The sequence below is a fragment of the Podarcis filfolensis genome (assembly GCF_964270895.1).
Source record: "Podarcis filfolensis genome assembly, chromosome: 17".
Taxonomy (NCBI): Eukaryota; Metazoa; Chordata; class Lepidosauria; order Squamata; family Lacertidae; genus Podarcis; species Podarcis filfolensis.
The window spans coordinates 14,837,592-14,856,278 of record NC_139621.1 but is presented as its reverse complement, the minus strand read 5'-3'; the positions used below and the strand labels follow the sequence as shown (position 1 = coordinate 14,856,278).

Below are 18,687 nucleotides of genomic sequence, written 5' to 3'. Positions count from 1 at the left end.
TGCAGTGCCTGGACACAGGCAGTCAAATCATGTATCCATACCAGTGACCAGAGGAGGAACAACCACTGGGAGGAGTGCAGAGAGAAGCAGCATCATGGTGCATCTGCAGCAGCACAACTGGACACCTTCCTCTGCCCCAGCTGCAACAAAACATGTCTCTCCTGTATTAGTCTCTACAGCCACAGCAGGCACAGCTACCTTCCAACAGCTTGACCTAGGCACATTCCTCCATTGTCTCACGAGACAGACAGGTGCCAATATGCATATTTCATGCAAATGGTTGTCCTCTTTTGCCCTTCCTTTTGGAGCTGCGTTTCCTCCTAGGTGTCAGTTTGTTGGTGGCCACCACAGAAAGACACCTAAAAATGTAGTGCATGGAGTTCCCTGAAGCTCGGATCTCATTCTGCTTCTAGTCCCTTGCACCTTTCCCTGCTGTTTATGTAGGGAGACTAGATTTTTTTGCATTGCCCGTGCATACCTGCCCATGTTTATGGGCAAACATTGCAGCTCAGAGTAAGGTGCTGTTGGTGCAATGGTGCGATAGTGCTTTGCATTATCCGGCGAGCGGCCCATAGGGAATAAAACCAGGCAAGGGCTGCTGGTGCTCACAGCTCTGTGACTCTGATGAAAAGCAAAGGAGCGTTTTGAAGAGCAGTGCTTTGATTCATCACTATAAAAAGAGGCAGTGTGTTTCTTTTTAAGCTTTGGCGTTAAAAACAAAAATAAATCAAGGCATTGTAGCTTCCATGCATGTGGCAGTGTTGTTTTTGCTCATTCAGCATGGCTTCTCAGGCTTGCCTGATGCTTTTGTAAATATGCTGTCATCTTCAAAAGAGTTTGGTGCTTTGGTGGGTGAACCTCTACATTGCTGCTGCTTTTACTGTTGTGGTGGAGGTGATGCCAAAGGTTTCGTCTAAGCTAAACATTGCCATCCCATAAAGCCATGTAATCACAACTGGATGACCCCTGAATTACCCAGAGACAGTCTAGCCACATGGGCGAAGGCGGCCCATTCGCCTCGCATCACAGAGAAAACAATGCCTTGCATCTGGTTTCCTGAGGCCTGGGGCAGGCTACTTTATGTCAACACACCGAGAGCAACACTGGAAACATATTAGAGGGCTGCAGTTAATTTGCATATTTTAGCTTCACTTAATTAACATATCTGGCCCAGCATTTGTGTGTGCTTTGTGGATGCCAAGACATAGGCAACGGATGCCTTACACTTGTCACGGCCTTTTTCTGGCATTGCTTATGCAAATGTGCGGGAAATCTCAACATGTGCTGCAAAACCTGTTTGCGGACGGGGCAGAATGATAGTTTGGGGATTCTTAACTTGCCCTGAGTTCTGAGATTCTGAGTTCTGCACTATCAGTAGCTTTTCAGAACTGTATACAGAACCACACTAGCTGGAAATATCTATCTATCTGTCATCTATATCTCCTATGGAAAGGGCTGTAATAATAATAATAATAATAATAATAATAATAATAATAATAATAATAATAATAATAATTTATTATTTATACCCCGCCCATCTGGCTGGGCCTCCCCAGCCACTCTGGGCGGCTTCCACAGAAACCAAAAATACACTAAAATATCACATGTTAAAAACTTCCCTGAACAGGGCTGCCTTAAGATGTCTTCTGAATGTCAGGTAGTTGTTTATCGCTTTGACATCTGCTGGAAGGGCGTTCCACAGGGCGGGCGCCACTGCATAATAATAGTTAGGAAGTGTCCTCTCTCTCTCTCTCTCTCTCTCTCTCTCTCTCTCTCTCTCTCTCTCTCACACACACACACACACACACACACAGACCCCTCACAATATTCATGTTTGCAGGGTGTGTTAAACCTTCCTTTCCCAAGTGCTGTGGCTCTGAAGAGAAGTTCCCCCACCATAAAAATTAAATAACATAGCTGCTCACTGCAGAATGAAAGTGCCTGGTTTGGCCCTATGTCTGGTTATCTGAAGGGAAACCCTATTGAACTCAGTTGTGAAGACAGGTACAGCGTTGCACTGTGAATTTAATTTTTGTAAATAGGATTTTAAAAAACTTCTTCTTTTTTGCATTGGTCTTATAGTTGTAGTTGGAATGTAACAACATTGTTAGGAGATATTATCCCTGAGCCATTTCAGTTCCATTTAGCTTGGTGGAACAAAGTTCCGCTTACACCCGCATTTACTGGACCTTTCCCGATGTTTGACAATAGACTTATTGGCCGAAAGTTCGATGGCAGCTTTTTATCACCCTTTTTAAAGATTGGAATTTCGTTTTTTGTCGTCGAAATACACTGCAGACGTCTGATCTCCCTGGAGACCAAGAGATGTGACAATAGACTGCTCTGCCTCCTTTCTTTTAACAAATGTTTTGTGCCACTGAGGGAAGTGGTAATTCTGTATTGATTTGTTTTGCATGTTTGTATGTGTTGCCAGTAAAAGGTGATGATGATTTACCGGACCTTAGTTTGTGCAGATAGGCTTAGAACCTGAATTTCCAATACCTGCGCCTTATTCCAGGTGTTCTGAGAACAGGGCCATGCTGCTGTTGGTGTCGCCTGATGCACAGACCGGTGCTTTGCTCTGTAGCTAAAAACTTTAAAAAGTGTGTGGGCAGCCACTTTCAGCAGCAGCAGGTAATGGTTCCATAGCTGTGTTTCTTTGCAGAACTGAACTGAACTGAGTAAACCAAGAACTGTAATGTGAATAGATTGAGATGTTTTCTTAATCAGAAAAGAATTTGAAAGCTGTGGGGGTTGTTTTGTTTTTTTATTTGCCGCTTGCCAGTGAAGAAATTCCAGTTCCTTTGCAACCCTGATACAGGTACAGGATGTAACAAGGAACAGATCTCCCAACATCTGACACTATGCTTTCCCTTCCTGTTCCATGGGTGGCAGCATGGTGTGATCCTGCCCTGTCGACAGCAAGGAGTATCAGATTCATCTCCCGGAGGCAATGAACTCCACAACAACTCAGAAGGACCCCTGCCGATGCCATGTCCGCACTTTGCTCTCCTGGCGCTGACTGTGATTTTTCCGCCCTGATTCTGTTACATTAAATTTTATTTTGTCGTGATTGTGTGTGTGTATGTCTGTGTGTTTGCAGGTGTTCAAGAGGCAGTAGTGGCTTGCCTGAATAAACAGACAAGAGAGTTTGCAGATGAAAATCTATGTGTGAGCAGCCGGCGTCCCCCACAGTTGCTGAAAGCTTGTAACCTGGAGCCTTGTCCCCCAAGGTAGGCTGCTCTTTGCTCTTTTCTTCAGTTAGGCATATAGAAGTCACAGAATCATAATGTCTCAGAATTGTAGAGTTGGAAGGGACCCCTGAGGTCATCTATTCCAACCCTCTTCAATGCAGGAATCTTTTTTGCCCAGCGTGTGGCTTGAACCCACAACCCTCTGCCGACTGAGCTATCCAGTCGCTATATAGAAGAAGAAGAAGAAGAAGAAGAACTGTTGATCTACAGTGTCCTGAAACTATTTTTTTCCTATACCAAATAGTATTTGAGGTGGGCCACTGAATTTAGAAAAATTGGGACAACATATGGGATATGGGACGCGGGTGGCACTGTGGGTTAAACCACAGAGCCTAGGACTTGCCGATCAGAAGGTCGATGGTTCGAATCCCTGTGACGGGGTGAGCTCCCGTTGCTCGGTCCCTGCTCCTGCCCACCTAGCAGTTCGAAAGCACGTCAAAGTGCAAGTAGATAAATACTACACTCCGGCGGGAAGATAAACGGCGTTTCCGTGCGCTGCTCTGGTTCGCCAGAAGTGGCTCAGTCATGCTGGCCACATGACCCGGAAGCTGTATGCCGGCTCCATTGGCGAATAAAGCGAGATGAGCGCCGCAACCCCAGAGTCGGCCACGACTGGACCTAATGGTCAGGGGTCCCTTTACTTTATGCTGGCATGTATCACTGATTTATGATTGAATTATTTCACCTGAATCTATTCAGGGTTGTTAGTATGTAGGTAGCTGGGGGCTCAGAAATTCCAGCGAATTTAGGGTGGATTCCAAAGCAAGCCCTCTCATCTATTTCCTTGCCAGAGGCCTCACTCATTTTCCTGCCTGCCCATCTGCCTGTGCCTTAAACGCTGTAGGCTTGCAGAGGAGGCTGCCTTATACTGAGTAAGATCATTGGTAGCTCAGTATCATTGACACTCTCTAGCAATGGCCCTACAAGATTTCAGACACAGTTCTCTCTCAGCCCTAAGTTAGCCAGCAAACATTGCAGCCAAGTGTACATTTGAGCCAGGGGCTGCATACATAACATACATTTAAAGCACCCACCCACTCCTAGATAATCTTGGGAACTATAGTTCAATGAAGCTTGCTGGAAAGGATAGCTTTGTGAGGGGTAAGTTGCAGTTCCCAGGATTTGCCAAGAATGTTTTCCTTTCCTACCAAGTGCTCAACCTTGGTATCTTCAGTACCGTATTGGCTGGTCTCCCCAGTTGAAAGGAAAAGTGGGAAGAAATAGGGGCAAGGAAAACAGTCCTGCTTTTACTTGCTTTGTCACTTTCTTGGGTTCTTTTTGAAACAGAGAACATTTGAGTGTGAGAACTCAGAGGCCTGCTTAATATAGGACGCTTGTGGAGTTAAATGTATTTAAACGTAAGAGCATTATGCAGGTGTCGGCTTCAACTTATGCTGAGAGGTTGGTTCAGCAATCTGATTTACGTCTTCTGTGATCCCTTAAATGGGCCGCAACAAAATTGGATCAATATATATTCAATAGCAAACCAACTAGTGTGTCTCCCTATTGAGACCACAGTAACATGTGGAGAAGGGATGCGCTTGTGAAAATACACAGGAACCACCATTTTCTAAAGCTCCTGGACATTTTCCCAACACATACCTCCCTTCCCCATATAATTATTATTTTCTGCTGCAAATTCCACATAGTGTGTGAAATTGTCAACACGTGAAAAGTTCGCACAGGCATTTGGTTTTTTAAAAAATTCAGACAATTGCTGGGTGAGGCATGCATCTGATTCTCATGTTACCACATGGATATCTTTCGGCCATATATCTACTAATGCTGCATTTCCTGCAAGTCAGGAGTAACCTGTAGAATCATAGTTTCCTTGTCCTAGAAATGAGGCAATGAATGTTCTGATCCAGTGTCTTACAAGCTGCATTTCAAGGAACTCTTGGATTTCTTCAACTTTCCCTAGAAGCAAATGTTGTTGGGTGCATTCTAGGCTCACATTAATTTACTGTACACCTCTGAACCCCAGAATCCTGTGCACAGTACTGGCATATGCTCAGAGGTCCCTTTGCAGATGCATCAATGCAGAGAGGATTACCTGCAGGCGGTCAACAGATAAATCCCCTTCCCCTTGAGATAGGATATTCTCTTTCTGAAGCATCTCTGGCAGATGACTTCATAAGCTAAAGCATGCCATCAATGAAACTGAAACAATTTCCCTCTTCAGCAGAAGAGGAATTTGTACTGACCAGAAACATATTATTCCACTCGCTTGGATTTTTGAAGCACTCTAAGGGGGTACTTTGGTGAGTTCATACCCTAGGAGGGTTACACCAAGGAAAGTTGCAACTGGGTTTGGGACCACCAGTGGTAATTCCAGCTCTGCCTGTACTTTTGGTGGGTGGAAGAGGGAAGTCAATGGCAGCAGAAGATAAGGCTGTTCTAGTCTAGGACACCCATCACCATCCTAGCATGGCAGATCAGGGATTTCAGTTGCACCCTCAAAAGATTTTTAGAGTTTCTTGTGTTGTCCGCACAACTTAACCGGAGCTGCCTTTTGAAATAAGAGCTGTCCCTTGAATCTTTATAGTTCTGTAAAAAGGCACATTAACTTAATATAAGGAGCATTTGACACCTTTCTTAAATGCATGGCTTATAACATAATCTTGTTTCTTGACAACTGTGAAAGCATGAGTAGTCTTTGGAAAGACAGGGAGTGCTACCAAGTGCATGAAAGATTTCCATGGTGGGTGTTATGAATTATTATTATTTTTTAAAATATCCCCCCTGCATCTTGGTCAGCATGTGCTAAAGAGATTTGGGTGGGTGGTGGGTGAGTAGGAGGAAAGAGGAGCAGGCAATGAAAGCCAGATGGATGAAAATGAAGGAAATTCCAGTCAATTTCTGTCGCTTTGTTCTTAACATACTTTCAGAACTAAACGTTTATTCCTGTGCAAATAACTGAATAGCAGAGAACAGGCACACACGGGGGGAAACAGCTCACAAAGTTCCAGGAACGGCAAAAAGGGGGGAAAGGAAAGATTTCCCTTCTATACACAGCTCTTTCTCAAACTTTATGGTTCTTCTGAGAACAGGGAGAAAGAGTCTGCAACAGCAGTTTGATAATTCCAGGACAGGACTGATAAATCTCAGAACTCTGACAAGGTCAACCCCAGAGTAGTAAACACCTGACCTCCTCCATTATAAGACTGATTTGTGTTGGGGAACATCAGTTCCTTATTCTTAAAGCAAGGGGTTTTTTTGTGGTTCTGGTTGCTTGTGTCTGCAAAATTGAGACTTTCCCCCGTTCTCCTCTGATTTATCAAGAGAAAGCTATGAGAAAACATGGACTATTTATCAAGTATTTTCTCTTAACAGTTGGCTAATAGACACAGCATTATGTACATAGATATGAAGCCAGTGGTGACTGGTGCCGACTGGAACTGGGAGGGCAAAGAACCAGCATTAGTTGGAACCAGAGCCAATGAGAAGCAGAGCGCCCCTCCCCCACCGCAGCTGGTTGCAAGTAAAATGGCAGGTGGATTGGCAGGTGTCCTATTCCATCATCATCATCATTTTATTATTTATACCCTGCCCACCTGACTGGGTTGCCCCAGCAACCCTGGGCAGCTTCCAACATATATAAAAACATAATAAAACACTCAGGTAGGTAGCCATGTTGGTCTGATGCAGTCGAAATAAATTAAAAAATTAAAAAATTGTCCAGTAGCCCCTTAGAGACCAACCAAGTTTGTTCTGGGTATAAGCTTTCGTGTGCATGGTATCTGAAGAAGTGTGCATGCACACGAAAGCTCATACCCAGAACAAACTTAGTTGGTCTTTAAGGTGCTACTGGACAATTTTTTAATTTATAATAAAACATTAAACATTTTAAAAAAACTTCCCCATACAGGGCTTCCTTCAGATGTCTTCTAAAGGTTTTATAGCTACTTATCTCCTTATCTCGGGTGTCACATAACTCTATACCCTCCAACATTTCTCCGATCAAAATAGGGACATCCTAAGGAAAAGCAGGACATTCTGGGATCAAAGCAGAAACCAGGTCAGTTTCTGTAAATCTGGGTCTATCCCTGAGAAATAGGGGCACTTGGTGTTACGATATTGAAGCAATGCTGCTGCAAAGTCCTAGCTTGAAAAGTAAACATGATGGGAATGTTGGGACTGTCCGTGGGAAACAGAGGGACAGTCAATTCACAGTGTGAAGCACCGGAATTAGCTCAGAGTGTAATATGAGCTCTTCCGTTTATTCCTGTCCTGGAAGTACAGGAAGTTTTTGTCACTACACTGCTGGAGTTTGAAGAGAGCAGTCATGTTTTTTGTAACGCTGCAAAGACAGAAATAAAAGCATGTAAATACATTTCTGTCTATCTCTTTCCCCTGCCGGGGGGGGCAGGAAAGAGGGGGTGTGTTCTTCTCACGTTTGAGAAGAATCGCCTATCGAGACCTTGCCTGCGCCTGCTGGGGAATGCAGCCAGGGAGGTCAACAGGGAATCAAGCCGGGTGCCTGGGATTGTTGCCAGTTTCTCATGATATGGGCTTGAATTCCGACACTTGGACGGTCTGAGGTTGGCTTGACAGTGCCTCATTCTCCCTTGCCATTCTGCAGGTGCTGGCTTGTCCTCCTCCCCCCAAAAAATAATATGGATAATACAGACTCATGTCTTAAGATGCTTTCAAACACACAGGTAGAAAACACCCACCTCTGCCTACTGGGACAGAGACACATGAAGTTTGCACACATCTTGTATGGAATTACTGGCCTAATACAATTTTTTACCTGAGGTAGAGCAACAGAAGGCATTCCTCCTCGTGGTTCCAGATTTGCGTTTATGCAAGTAAAAGAGGGGAGAAAGGAGCTTTGGAAAGCGAATTAGAACAACAGAAGGCAAGACCTCTGGTAATTCTGGACACAGAAGTCGCTCAAAGTTTCCCCTTTAAATCAGGACACACAAAGCTGGCATGAGCAGGAACGTGTTAGAAAGCCCTTCTGAGGAGTCACCGTAAGGATCAGCTGGAAACCTTAGGCTGAGGCTCTCCCTGTGGGGCTGGAAGGAGTGTGGGTGGGTGGGTGTGAAATCCTGTAGCTTCAAATGCCAAAATGGCTTTTTCCCCTCCTCACCCCCTGCTTGCTTCCTGTCTGTGGTGGAACAAAAATAATGAGGTGTTGGAAGAGACAAATGCTGTTTTGTTAACCTTAATGCCTGCAAAAAAAATAAATTCAAATTTGTATGTCAAGGGTGTCATTCCATTATTAGGCTGAAAAAGGATACTGTGGGGGGGGACCTGTTTTAGTTTAACGACATATGAATCATACCTTTCATCAACAAACTCAGGAATGTACATGTTTGCTTGCATTGTACACATCCTCTCAATAACCTTGTGAGGTACATTAGTTTGTCACGTGGTAAGGGCCCCCCACCCACACCAAGATTACCAGCCGTGAATATCCGCTACACCCCACTGACACTCTCAATTGCTGCCTTATGTCTTTTGGCTCTGATCGCAGTAGAGCTGATAGTGGAACAAATAATATTATTTGCAATTATGTAAAATATGTACTGTATGGAATATTTCTTAAACAATGAGTCCTGGGTGGCATACACACCCTACAACCCATTTTTTATCCTCACAACAACTCTGTGAGGGAGGTTAGGCTAAGAGACTGGCCCAAGGTCACACGGTGAGCTTCATGGTTAAGTCAGGATTTGAATTCAGGGTCCCCGGTTCCTAGTGTGGCCCTCTGACCCATAATCCACAGTTACTTCCCTTTTTATGTAGGAGTTCCAGCCCTCTTAATCTAAACTCATTCACAATTAAGCACCTGTCCATTGTAGCTCTGTAATCTCGTTCACAGCTTTTGCTGTCTTGTAGTTCTGTTACTTTTAGATCATAAGTGATTGTTGTTTAGTTGTTTAGTCGTGTCCGACTTCTCGTGATCCCGTGGACCAGAGCACACCAGGCCCTCCTGTCTTTCACTGCCTCCCTCAGTTTGGTCAGACTCATGTTTGTAGCTTCGAGAACACTGTCCAACCATCTCGTCCTCTGTCGTCCCCTTCTCCTTGTGCCCTCCATCTTTCCCAACATCAGGGTCTTTTCCAGGGAGTCTTCTCTTCTCATGAGGTTAAACAACAACAAGTTTAAAGCTGCATAAGTTTCCCCAGCCATTCTGGGCGGCTCACAACAGAATATTAAAAACACTATAAAGTGTCAAACATTAAAAACTTCTCTAAACAGGGCTGCCTTCAGATGTCTTCTAAAAGTTAGATAGTTGTTTATTTCCTTGACATCTGATGGGAGGGCGTTCCACAGGGCAGGTGCCACCACCGAGAAGGCCCTCTGCCTGGTTCCCTGTAACCTCGCTTCTCATAGGGAGGGAACTGCCAGAAGGCCCTCGGAGCTGGACCTCAGTGTCTGGACTGAACGATGGGGGTGGAGAAGCTCCTTCTTAGTGTTACACCCTAATTTGTTTGTATGGGAGTGTCTTGTGCTCTTGCTCTGCTGTCACCACCATCTGAAGTCAGGTGGGCATGGAGAGAGTGTTCAGCGTAGGCTTAGCTGTGGGCAGGTGTCGTTTGTGGTGCTGAGATGTGCTGAATGAGCCGAGTGGAAAAACCCTCCCCAGCAAACACTCACGTCTTCTCCTAGCCTGTGTTCGGTTGGATTTGATTTTAAATAAATGTTTAAAATATATATGCTAAAAAGTCACTCCAGCTATATTATCCAGATTTGTACATGTAGATGTTTTAATCTTCACTGGATTTGCTGCGTGTTAAATTCCTTGTCAATGTGTTCACAAAATATTGGAGCACATCTGTAAATGATTTATTATAGGAATGACTTCTAGGCACTCTTTTTTCTTCTCGCTTCAAAAGGCATCATATCGCTCATCTTTGTCGATGATCCTTGTGCACACAGGTACCTGTCGGGTGATAAACTTGTAGTGCCGAGGCATGAAGAAGACGTTGTGTTTTCCTTGCAGTGTAATTTGACTTCATCCCCCTCCACCCGCTTCTCCCTCTTTGATTGGCAGCATATATGATCACGAGTTTAAAGCCAAACTAAGAACTATACAGTGACCAATTTTCCTTCATTTTACTTGTCTTGGAACGGATGGTTTTCTTGTCCCCACACCTTGATTCAATCTGTCTCTGTTTCCTAATGCCCTTTCTAAAGAGAACCTAATACTCACTGCCACCTAATATTTTCAAATATTTGGAAGGCTGTCTCCCCTCCATATATTGTACCTCTACCTCTTATTCTTTGTTTCCTCTTTAAATATGTTCTCAGTTTCCCCGAGTATAAATTTACTCTCTTGGCAGAAGGAATTTGTTCTTCTGAACACAAAAGGAAATATTTTTCTGCCAGTGCTGAAGAAGTGGGGGTGGGAGACACTTTTTGCAAAACCAAGCCAATAATAAAATCAGTTTTAAAAGTCTGGGTATATCCTGAAACAGTGATAGTCTTTATTCATTTGAATCTGGTTTCAGCATTCTGCAAGCCGTCTTGAACAGTCTCGCAACTGAGTAATCTTGTACGAACAATGATTGGTTTGTGTTAAAATGATTACTCTTTAATAAGAATAATTTTATTATTTATACCTCACCCATCTGGCTAGGTTTCCCCAGCCACTCTGGGTGGCTTACAACATATCTAAAAACATTATAAAAACATCAATCCCTTAAAAACTTCCCTAAACAGGGCTGCCTTCAGATGTCTTCTAAAAGTCAGATAGCTGCTTATTTCCTTGACATCTGATGGGAGGGTGTTCCATAGGGTGGGTGCCACCATCAAGGAGGCCCTCTGACTGGTTCCCTGTAACTTTGCTTCTCGCAGTGAGGGAGCCACCAGAAGACCCTCAGAGGAGGACCTCAGTGTCTGGGCTGAACGATGGGGGTGGAGATGCTCCTTCAAGCATACAGAGTAGAGGCCATTTAGGGCTTTCAAGGTCAGCACCAACACTTTGAATTGTGCTCAGAAACATACTGGGAGCCAATGAAGATCCTTTAGGATCAGTGTTATATGGTCCCGGTGGCTGCTCCCAGTCACTCCCATGCAAGATGCAGAAAGTAAGTCACGAATAGCAGACTCACAAAAGAGCGCTTGAGAATCTCAACCTCGCCACCCAGCTACTGCTGACACAGTCACAGTGTTTAATCTCCTACATCCACATGGAAAGATTGGGGACAGTGGATTGCCTCTGGATCCGATGTGCAGGTACAACACTGCACAGGATTCAGAAGGGGTATAGGGGAACCCAGAAGTAAGCCCCACTGAGTTTGTGGAGAGTTAGGCCTCCTTCAAACAATCTGTTTATTCTGCAATCATCCTGATTTGCTTGCAGAAAGCTTATGCCTGGTCTTTTTTTTAGCATTCATTCTGATATGTTTATGAGTCAGTTATATGAAAATGAGCATTTATCCTGATTTGCTTGTGCGATGTTAACACATCTTCACACTAGTCGTCCATTGATCTCTCACTTTCCAATTTCTCACTCTCCATCACGTCAAATGGCAAAGGTCCAGCTTGTGTGGTTTTTTTTAAAATGGATTGGATGCACCAAGGCAACAGGGTGCTTTAATTCACTTTGAAAAGACTAACCTAAAGTTATGGTGTGCACTTGAACACACCCACACCTGCCCTGGAGGCACTATTGGGAAAATGCCTTAGATATTAGTCCAGATTTTGGTGTATACAAACCAAAGGTTGTATTCTACTAACTCCTACTTAGAGCAAACCCATTGTAATTTAAGAACCTAGGTTGGCCATGCCCATTAACTTTAATGGGTCTGTTCTGAGTAGGACTAGTACTGAAGACCACCCCAAAGTTATAAATGCAATATCTACAGATGGAATTACAGGGGCAGAAAGGATGGACATCTTCTCTGCTCCCCAAATTACTTACTTCTCCCTCCTTTTTGCCTTTCCGTCCACTCTAGAGCATCACTTCCCTTTCTTATATGTAATATACAGAGCATCGCTTATTTATGTATGCTATACAGAGATTCAACAAGACAGCCAGTGCTGGCATTTTCATCTTGCATATTCACTAGCCGTCGCTGCATATCCACGTCTGCATTTAAAACTGGAAGAGCTGTCTGGAACCAGGATACCAAACAAGGCTTCGGTAGTTAACCTATGTTCCCACGTGTCCAAGTTTAAGTGATCTACCATGGCTGTGGCCCTGTGTCAGTCAGGATCCTGTGTGAATTGTGTACAGGTGCTTCCCCTCTTGAGTCTCAGCACAAAACCCCAAACTTCCTAAGGAGCTTCTGTTTGAAATCTGAGAGTGACAGGCAGTTTTACGGCCTTTAAGTGTAAAAGTATGTTGTCTGTGTTAACAGAAAGATACAGTATTTAAATAGCAAGGCTCTGGGGAGTTCATGAATGATTGCCCTAATCTGCCCCAAGTCTCTGGGGATGGGGCAGGCCGTAAATAATTAGGTTAACATTTCAGAGCTGCTTCGGCTTGTGGCTGGATGTTGCGAGACCCTCCTGGAAGCTGTTGCTTTCCTACTATTGCCTTATGAGTGCCTTGAATCCCACCTGTCCATATGAGTGCTTGCTTCACACAGATTGCTAACAATGAATTGCTTCTGCTCATCGCCCACAGATATACTTGAGCAGATCAGATGAGCTGGCCGAAATATGGCTTGGGAGCACTCACAATATGTATTGCTTTCAACAGGACTTGTTAGGTATTTTCTGCAACTCCCTGTAAGACTTTAGTAGACTAGGCTTCTCCTTTGTGCTTCCACTGAAATTCCTCACGTACCTTGCCCAGGCAGGAATCTCTGCAATTCCTCTTGAAATCAAGTTTGCGGTTGACCTGGGGGTTAAATAAGTTTGTTGGGTGCCCACTTTGAAATCCAGTTTGTTTACATTTGGTATGAGACGTTACTGTCATAGACTTTAGTGGAAGGGGGAGGAGCGAAAGAGAGGGAGAGGGTTGGGTGTGTGTGTGGTTATCTTTTCATTATATTGCATAGTGTTTGTGCAGGGTTTTTATGCCAGTATCTCATGGCTAGGTCCTTTATTTATATATCTATTTGTTTCTATTGGCATTGTGAGAGATTGGAGGATCCAGAGTTTGGTTGGTTGTATTCAGTTGGTTACAGTATGGTTTGTTTGTATGGGGGGGTGTTTTTGTGTCAGGTTAGCCTTATTGATTATTATGTTGTTGGGGGGTAGGTCATTGGCCTATGCTGTCTATGTGACAAAGGGGAACTGCGCACATGACAAGGAACTCATAAGTCTCTTACTCTCAGCAGCTAGAAATATTGTTAAAAAAAAAAAGGTAAAGGACCCCTGGATGGTTAAGTCCAGTCAAAGGTGACTCTGGGGTTGTGGTGCTCATCTCGCTTTCAGGCTGAGGGAGCTTGCATTTGTCCACAGACAGCTTTCCGGGTCATGTGGCCAGCAGGACTAAACCGCTTCTGGCGCAACGGGAAACTGACCGAAACCAGAACTCACGGAAATGCTGTTTACCTCCCTGCCGCAGTAGTACCTATTTATCTACTTGCACTGGCGTGGTTTTGAACTGCTAGGTTGGCAGGAGCTGGAACAGAGCAACGGGAGCTCACCCCGTCGTGGGGATTCGAACTGCCGACCTTCTGATCGGCAAGCCCAAGAGGCTCAGTGGTTTAGAGCACAGCACCACCCACTGTGTCTATTGTAACTAGACACTGGAAGGACCTATCAGGAGTGAACATAGACCACTGGTACCAAAATGTATGGGAAACCTTGCTGCTGGAAAATTAACCAACAAACACAGGGACAAGCAGAGCACACATTTTTCAAATTAATCTCTTGCGTCAGCCAATCAGGATCTTTTGTACCAAAGGTGATACTTCCTGGTATGCAATCAGGCTTCTTTTTTGTTAACTTGCCTCCCTTTCTTCAGCCGCTTTGTAAAGTTCTTCCTCCGCCTTGTTACCTAAAAGCTGGCTTTGTGCCTTTTTGATTCACTGTGAGCTATAAAATTCTGATTGATACCAATCAGAGCACAGAGCCAAAGCAGACCGCAGCTCTTGATCCCAAACCTTTCTTATGAAGCCTTTGATCTGTCTGCGTTCAGGCTTAATGATGCAGAATAACTGTACAATAGTCTCTTTTCATGGATTCTTCTAAGTTGGGAGACAGCCGCTTTTTTAGCCGAGGGGGAGCAGAATCACCATGCCTCTCTACTCAGAAAACCCACTGAGTGAGTCTGATCTGTTGCCAAGCTGGCAATGCTGAAATAGCAAGCTTATGAAACAATAGCCTCTGAGCTTGCAAAATTAGTTGAGAGCTGTAAGGAAGCATGAGTGCTTAAAATGGCATGTGTCATTACAGTTAATAGTAAGAAGTTACACTTGCACAGCTTCACACATTCACAAGTCAAAGAGAGTCGGATAAGTACATTGTCATATATTTTCATGTAAGATGGAGAGAATTCCAAATTGGGTTAATGGGACTTAAGGTGTATCAGGCAGTGTGAGACAATGGAATATTACAGAAAGGCAAGAAACGATTGGGTTAACTTAGTTTATTTATTAGTTTTACCACCATAGGGTTTGCATTTGGATTTTCTGCTTCAAGCACCAAAATGTATTGGAGTATTTCACTCTTTGGTGATGTTGTGGCCCCAGACACACTCAACTGCACTTGCAATCCTAGTGTGATTGGCTTGAGGAAGCAATCTTTTCAGAGTACCATTGAAGAAACGTGATCAGAGCTTTCTGTCCCAGCATGCAGTGCAGTGCAGTATGGAATCCACACCTGATACAGCCACTCAAAGCAGCAAAATATCTTGGAATAGCCTGGAGAGCATCTGTGCTGGTGGCACTAAGCTGCATTTTTTTGCAGGAAGGAAATGATATTTGAACAACCCGTACTGCTAATGTCTGGCTACAGAATGGAGCTTTTATTTCTGCCATTCAGCACGATAGATCTGGCCAGCACTCTGTCACCAAGCTAGGAAGGAAAGAAGCCACAAAGAGAAATGGGTCTCTTTTCTGAGCCACCGCCATGCTGGTACCTTGAAGATAGCAGTGAAGGCAGCACAGCTTGCACCAGATCAAAGTCTCCCCCAACCGCTGTACGAATGGAGAAAACATGAGTGTGGGCTGATGCCTCCATGCATCTGAATGAGAGGAAGTGGATTTGCCCTGGCTCTTTAAGCCTCTGCTGAGCTGTTGACTTTATCTACACAAGCTTCCAAAGTTCACCACAATTTCCATTTCCCCCACATGCCACTATATCCAGTCCCAAGGAGACTGCTTTACTAGGAGCTCTGTGGTTTTACTCTTCTTCTTCTTCTTCTTCTTCTTTGGCAATCACTCATAGCCAAGTAAGATTGTCTTCCATAAACATGGCTTTAACAGGGGGTCCGTAAGTGACTGTGGAGGCCAGTTCTGGATCCATACGTCCTTCCACAGTTGGGACATTGGTTTCCGGGCTGAAGTTGATCACGGTTTGGATTTGCCAAGCGTGCCTTCCTCTTAGCACATTTCTCCCTTGCGTCCCGAGTCTTCAAAGCCCATGACACCTTTGGTAGAGGATGTTCTCCAACTGGAGCGCTTGCAGGCCAGTGTTTCCCAATTGTCAGTTTTCATACTACATTTTTAAAAAAATTGCCTTGAGACAGTCTTTAAACCTTTTTTGTTGACCACCAGCATTACGCTTTCCATTTTTAAGTTCGGAATAGAGTAGTTGCTTTGGAAGACGATAATCAGGCACCCACACCAACGAAGTTGATGTTGAAGAATCATTGCTTCAACACTGGTGAAGAATCATTGCTTCTTCTAGTACACTGACATTAGTTCACCTGTCTTCCCATGCTATCAAAAAGAAGGAAGCAAAATCTACCGTTTCTTCTTCCTTCAGAGAAGTGTGTTGCAATGCTACAAACACGGAATACCCTGCCTCCCTAAAACCTACAGAAATGGGACAAACGGCTCTGTGAAATGGTGTGGAATTGCTGTAGGAGGTTGTTTGGATTTTGAGACCTGAGTTAAGCTGACACAAGACCTACAGGGAGCCAGATGGATAAAGGCATTTGAATCTTGCCATGCAGCAGTTTCCAAACTTGAAATGTAGCAGGTGTATCAGCTAGCTCAGTGGCATGGAATTAATTTTCCTCCACAATCACCACTGCTCAGAGCAGATTCAGCCAGACATTTTAGTCTCAGCTCTTGGCCAATCTGGCTAGCTCTCCCAGCTGTACATCTGTTGAAAACACAACCCAGCGATGCAAGTGGCCAAGTGATGCTTGGCACCGTTTTGCATTTCTGTGCAAATTATCGTGGGCGGTGCACTTGTTGAAGTGCAGTTCTTGCAACATGCCATTCATTCATCCCATATGAACTGCTTAAACTAATCTCAGCATGGGGTACACTAGTTATTACTAACTATGTACTCTTAGTTACTAATTATTCTGGACTGGGGATTAGTACAAAAAGGACTGCTTCCCCAGCAGTTAGAAAACAATGGCACCCTTTCCATTCTGTTCATATATGTTTAAAATAAATCCCATAAATAAAGTCAACATCGAAACAAGAAAGACTTTTGAAGTTTTATACATCTCACATGCTCATAGTTTTGCCATAAATATAATTTAAGCAATAGAAAAAGCAAAGGTGGAATGGTCTTGAGTGTATTTGTAAGTCTCGACTTCCAGCAGAGATGGGGGAGAAATTAGTTCAGTTTGCATTGAAAGCTAAATTTATCAAATTCATACTTTGTGAACCTATATGAGATGCAAAATGTATCCATCTTTTGAAATTTAGACTTTTGTGAATTTTGCAATGTGGTTCTCCAATAAATTTTTACCAAAAAATTGCATATATTAGGTAAAAGTGCACATAAAATAAATATATCATTGAAAATAAAATACAAAAAATGCATTATGTTAGGATAAATTGCTTGGGGAAATATGTAACTTTAGTCAGAACAGCATACAAAAATGTGTTTGCTTGGAGAATTTGCACTAAAATGCTGAAGAATTTTCATGACTATGAAAAATAAATAAATGCTCAAATTGCTGCAGAAATGCAGAAAACTTAATTTAAGAATGGAACAATGAGAAAGTGAGGAAAGTAAGAGAACTGGAAATGGCAGATCTTTCTGCTCATCTCGCCAGCATTGTTTGTGGAACAGAAGATAGACAATATAACATAATTCAGACCGATGTGTTTCATAAGCCCAGTTGCCATGCAGCCAAGACAGCATAAAGTGCACCTCTGTGCTTGCAGGTGTATGAAGTTAAACTAGTGGTTCTCAAACTTTTTTTTTCTCTGGGCCACACTTTCAGAATGAAAATTTGCTTGCGCCACACTGAATTTCTTATCAATAAGAAATACATTGGAAAACAAAAAGAAACAACACCTAGGAGTGCTTGATTTATAATATAGAACACAACCACTTTATAATATGATCATGGAACATGCAGAAAGTGTAAAACAATGCAGCTACATAGGAACATGAATCATTCCCAAAATATAAATGTCTCTTACTGAGGAGTCTTTAGCATATGCGCCGCCAGGGTGCAAAGATCCGCCCAGTGGCCCCAAATTTAGTTTAGCCTCCAGATTAACACCACCACATTTAGAAGAGTTTGGATTTGCTTTATCCATAGCCTGGGTCTAAGGAAGTTCATGACTTGTTCCATTTGCCTAAGGCAGTGGTTCTCAACCTGTGGGTCCCCAGATGTTGTTAGACTACAACTCCCATCATCCCTGAGCTCTGGCCTTGCTAGCTAGGGGTGATGGGAGTTGTAGTCCAGCAACATCTGGGGACCCACAGGTTGAGAAAGGCTGGCCTAAAGGAATTTGGGGCATCTGTTTCTCAAACAGCACAGCACACACCACACCCAATGAAGGGAATGTCACAGGTAGATTGAGATATGCAATGCAGACCAATCATTTAGAGCAGGGATGGTGAACTGTGGCCTTCCATATACTGTTGGATGAGAACTCTCAACATCTCTGGCCATTGGCCATGCCAGCTGAGACCACAGGTACCCCATCCCGATTTAAAAGGAAAAGGTAAACCATTATGTAAAACACATCCAGGACTTTAAATACTAAATCAGCCCCACAGATCTTGACCGTAATATCCAAAGTATCAATGAGAATGTGTAAAAAGAAAACCTGATCTGGAACTTGTTTTATGTAAATATGTTGTTGTGTTGCCAGAACTTGCGCATGGTAGCAGGGAACTGCAGTCCAAGCCTGGTTGTTGTTTAGTCGTTTAGTCGTGTCCGACTCTTTGTGACCCCATGGACCAGAGCATGCCAGGCACTCCTGTCTTCCACTGCCTCCTGCAGTTTGATCAAAGCTTCGAGAACACTGTCCAACCATCTCGTCCTCTGTCGTCCCCTTCTCCTTGTGCCCTCCATCTTTCCCAACATCAGGGTCTTTTCCAGGGAGTCTTCTCTTCTCCTGGGGTGGCCAAAGTATTGGAGCCTCAGCTTCACGAT

General features: G+C 43.8%; 1 protein-coding gene and 1 long non-coding RNA gene across 2 annotated transcripts in view; one reads left to right on the top strand and one right to left on the bottom strand.

Annotated features, from left to right (window-relative positions):
* LOC310753144 overlaps window positions 1-18,687 on the bottom strand; it is a 356,996-nt gene that overhangs the window by 89,686 nt on the left and 248,623 nt on the right. The window lies entirely within an intron of this gene.
* The window catches only part of ADAMTSL1 (ADAMTS like 1), a 257,528-nt gene that overhangs the window by 156,073 nt on the left and 82,768 nt on the right, over window positions 1-18,687 (top strand). The window contains exon 15 of the mRNA XM_083592741.1: window positions 3,104-3,233. Within this exon, the coding sequence (XP_083448867.1) occupies window positions 3,104-3,233 (130 nt within the window). The remainder of the gene's footprint in view (window positions 1-3,103; window positions 3,234-18,687) is intronic.